The sequence below is a fragment of the Octodon degus genome, unplaced genomic scaffold (genome assembly GCF_000260255.1).
Source record: "Octodon degus isolate 3935 unplaced genomic scaffold, OctDeg1.0 scaffold00343, whole genome shotgun sequence".
NCBI classification, from domain to species: domain Eukaryota; kingdom Metazoa; phylum Chordata; class Mammalia; order Rodentia; family Octodontidae; genus Octodon; species Octodon degus.
Window position 1 is genome coordinate 312959 of NW_004524919.1, and position 3899 is coordinate 316857.

General features: G+C 40.3%; 1 protein-coding gene across 1 annotated transcript in view; it reads left to right on the forward strand.

Annotated features, from left to right (window-relative positions):
* The first annotated feature begins 2879 nt into the window (after positions 1-2879).
* LOC101564319 (arylacetamide deacetylase-like 4) overlaps positions 2880-3899 on the forward strand; it is a 27213-nt gene continuing 26193 nt past the window's right edge. Inside the window, exon 1 of the mRNA XM_004647954.1 lies at positions 2880-3047. Within this exon, the coding sequence (XP_004648011.1) occupies positions 2880-3047 (168 nt within the window). The remainder of the gene's footprint in view (positions 3048-3899) is intronic.

A 3899-nucleotide genomic window follows, 5' to 3' on the forward strand; every position in this document is an offset into this window, starting at 1 on the left:
CTCTTCCACTGTTTGCTCAGATGGGCAGTTTACAATCACGCTAAGACAATAAAGTTTTCAGTAGTCTTTGACTTCCTCCCTCGTGGTGTTTTTGTTGTTTGTCTCTCCTTGTATTCCACCAAACTTCCAGTAACTGCAGGCTAGCAGCTCTGCCATTTTCAGTAATACTTGGGTAAAATTTCTCCATTTGCTTTTCCAAATTCAGCTTCTTCTAGCTCCAAACATCTTCATGACATGGAAGTCAATCTCATTTGAAATTTTAGGTGATTTCATCTCAAAGTTCTTCCAGAAAAACATATCTCAATGAATTAATATCTTTTCTTATCAAAAAAGAGGGTAGGTTCCCACAAAACGTGTGTGTTAGGTTTTTTTTTTAAAGCCATGTAATGCAGCAGTAGAACATTATCTTTATCCAGGTAGGGAATTACAAGATCTGGTCATCATATTAATTCACAAGATCTTCCAGCAAGATCTGGCTTATGGCCTTTCAGGATTTCAAAGGATGTCTTCTTTCAGTTCTGTCTCAGCTCTGGGGATAGCACTTGATCCTTTTGTCTATAGTTTTTATATTCTTTTGATCTCTTTTGTTCCTTATTTCCCAGTTCTTTTTGTCCAATACTGTATAGTTCATAACTCCTTCATACTTAATGTTTCCTTCTGTATTACAGGAGCTGTGTGCTGGCCAAAGACCATATGTTGTGGAAACCTCTCAAGTTAGGACCTAGGACCAAAAGGTAGAAACTTTCGCTGCTGCAATATATCTCCAGTCCTCTTCACTGACAAATCTTTAGTGCCAACAGATAAAGGAAATTATGGAGACTTCCAATTTTAATTTCACAGAGTGGGAAATAACTGTATATTTGGAAATTAGAAATATTAAAGTCGTAAGTGGCCAAACTTTTATTGCTCACCCATAGCAGAAATGTTGAAGTGTACTGATACATTGATGCATGGAATAGTGTGTAAGATTGAGTGATAATGAACTTGTGTGCACAGCATGAGAGAATCGCATAAACAGCATTGAATGAAAGAATCCAGGCAGAAAGAATGCTCACTGTATCATTCCATTATGTAAAATTTAAAAACCAGCAAAATGAGTCTTGGTTGTTAGATGAAGGAGACCCATGCCCTTTGGTGGATGTGTGATAGACGTGGTGATTGTGATGTATAGAAAAGGATATCAGAGATGTGCTATGCCGTGATTTGTGGCAGGTTTCTTGAGTTTGTTTTGTGAAAATTCCTCAAGCTAAACCTTACAGCTTATGTTGTACTTTTACAGAAGTACATGTGTACACAGTTGTATTAATTTAAATAGATAAAAATCTACATAAAATGACAAATTATTTGCATAACCATATTTTGGTACTGAGGTAAGAGACTAGGGCAACATAGCTGGAGCAATTAAGCACAGCCTGCCAACTGAGGAGACTTGTTCATCATGAGTAAAGAGTGGCAAGTCTTGAGCCTGTCACAAGGTCAAGCTGGGGCCTTAACCTGGTACCAATTTTCTGACATGAGAACATGCCAAATCTGGCACCTGATGCCAGTTTTCTAGCATGAGATCAAGTGGGGCCACCTGGACTTAATGCTAAGAAAAAGAAAAGGATAACAGTGACCTTTGCATGACTGACCTCTTGTTTTTCAGTGGCTCCTTGTACTTGCAGGACACATCTCCTGTTTGTCCTTTCTTAAAAAATATGTATTTGGTACAGGGTCTCACTATGCAGCTCTGACTCATAGTGATCCTCTTGTTTTCAGCATCCCCAGTGCTGGGATTACAGGTGTACACTACCATGCCCAATCTTGGTGGCTGGCTCAGCACACCTAGGGACAGGGTGGGACTCTCTAGTCCCTGTGCTTGCCCTAGCAGGTACTTAGTCCACTGAGCTATCTCACCAGTTCTTCTTGTTTGTCCTTCAAAGCACTCTTTTCTTCTTAAGCACCACATTTGGGTTTCCTTCCCTTTTCATTTTCTTCTTCTTATATTTGCTCTAAATAAATGTTAGGCTTTCACATTCACCAATTGTTGCAACCCATTCATCAAACAAGACAAGAAGAGCCTGAAAAGTACCAATAGGCCCCACAACACCCCTAAAACATCACTGTTGTTCACATTTGCCCACAAGTGCAGGTATCATAAATGTCCATTGTTGGATGAATGGTTAAGGCAAATATGGCTAGGTGTCTTGCCTAGTGATAGAGTAATGTCTAGCATGGAGAAAGCATTCCATCCTCCATGCCTGGGTTTTCTTTTCCTCTCCTCCTTATGGATGCAGAGGTCAGGGATGTGGTCAAGGCCACAAAATGAGCAACTGGACAAGGTAGCACATTACTGAAGGTGGACTGGGGTCTTTGTCAATCCTCTTACCCACTTGGGTACTCTCTCTGCTGCTCCTCTGTGCCCTTCACTGGAGTACAACATTAGATTTTAAAAGGTAGTCAACTAAGGGTTTTTGGATTAGAGGTGCTTGAGCCAGTAACCAGATTCTATTGCAGGGTGACACTCTTGCCTCCTGTTTTAGAGTTAAAGGTTGACAATATGGTCACCCAGTTACCCATATGACACTTTTTCCTCAGAGCCCCAGGAGGTGAAATGCCTTTTGAGACCAAGCCTTGCTGATCTGTTTGAAGACCAAATTATCCCTATGTGACATCCAAAATTACCTCTGGTGGGAAAGATGGGCTTTCCTGGCCCCTGAAAGGCCTAGTTACAATGATTCTCCAGCTATCACTGGCCAGCTGATGTCTAAGAAGTCATGTCAGGCCACTGGGTCAGGCAAGGCACAGAATGCGTGGGTGGAGACAAAGCTCATATAACCAGCCATATCCTCTTCACACACGATCACAGGCTGGATCTTAGAAGCATTTAGCCTCGTACAATGGCTGTCTTGTTCCTGCTGCTGCTACTAAGCCTACTGATCTTTCACCTAGGACTCGGTATCTGGGTCATTTTTAAGCATTTCCTCACCATAGATGTTCCCTCTGCCTTGGAAAGTCCTGTGAAGATGAGATTCCTGCATTGTATGTTCTTATATGTGGCCACTTTGGTGAGTTTACTCTCCGGCCCCATGGTCAGTTGCGGGTGCTGTCTCTGTACCTTTCTCTTCAGTCTTTAATTTCCCTTCTCTTTTCAGATTCCCTCAAGACAGACTTTGCCAAACTCAGTGTCTGCTTTTTCATTTCTCTCTGTCTTTTCATCTTTATGTCCTTGTCTCTCTCCCTCTCTTTTCTTTCCTTTCTTCCCTTCATTTACTCCCTCCATTTTCCCTTTTTTCTCTTCCATGCTTTCTTTGCTACAACTCTTCCTCCTTTTCTTACTATATTCTTTCCTTTATTTCTTCTTTTTCTTTTTTAATATATTTTCCTCTTCTTGTTCGCTTTTATCCTTTCTCTTTCCTCATTATTCCTCCTCTCCTCCATTTTTTCCTTTGCTCTTCCTTCTATTCTTTCTTTTATTATTCTCATTTTTGCCCTTTCTTCATTGTCTAATCCTCAATTCTTGCTCTCCTTTCATTTATGTTATACCTTTCTTTTTTTCTGTTACACCTTTCTACTTGTATTTCTTCTTTGAGTTCTTATTCTAGGGAGACTATAAGATATTACAAATACGGGTCTGGTTGATTTTACTTATGAGTATATCTTCAAGTGGCATCCACTGAAATATAAATGCTTCAAGTTTATCATTCTTTATAGCTGAATAATACTCCATTGTAGGAAAATACATCTTTTTCACCCATTCCTCAGGTGATGGGCATCTTGGTTGTTTCCAGATTTGGCTATCACAAATTTTGCTGCCATAAACATGGGTACACATATATCACTATGATATAATGTTTTCACTTCCTCTAGGAAAATTCCCAGTAGAGGGATAGCTGGCTCGAACAGGATTTCCTGTCCTA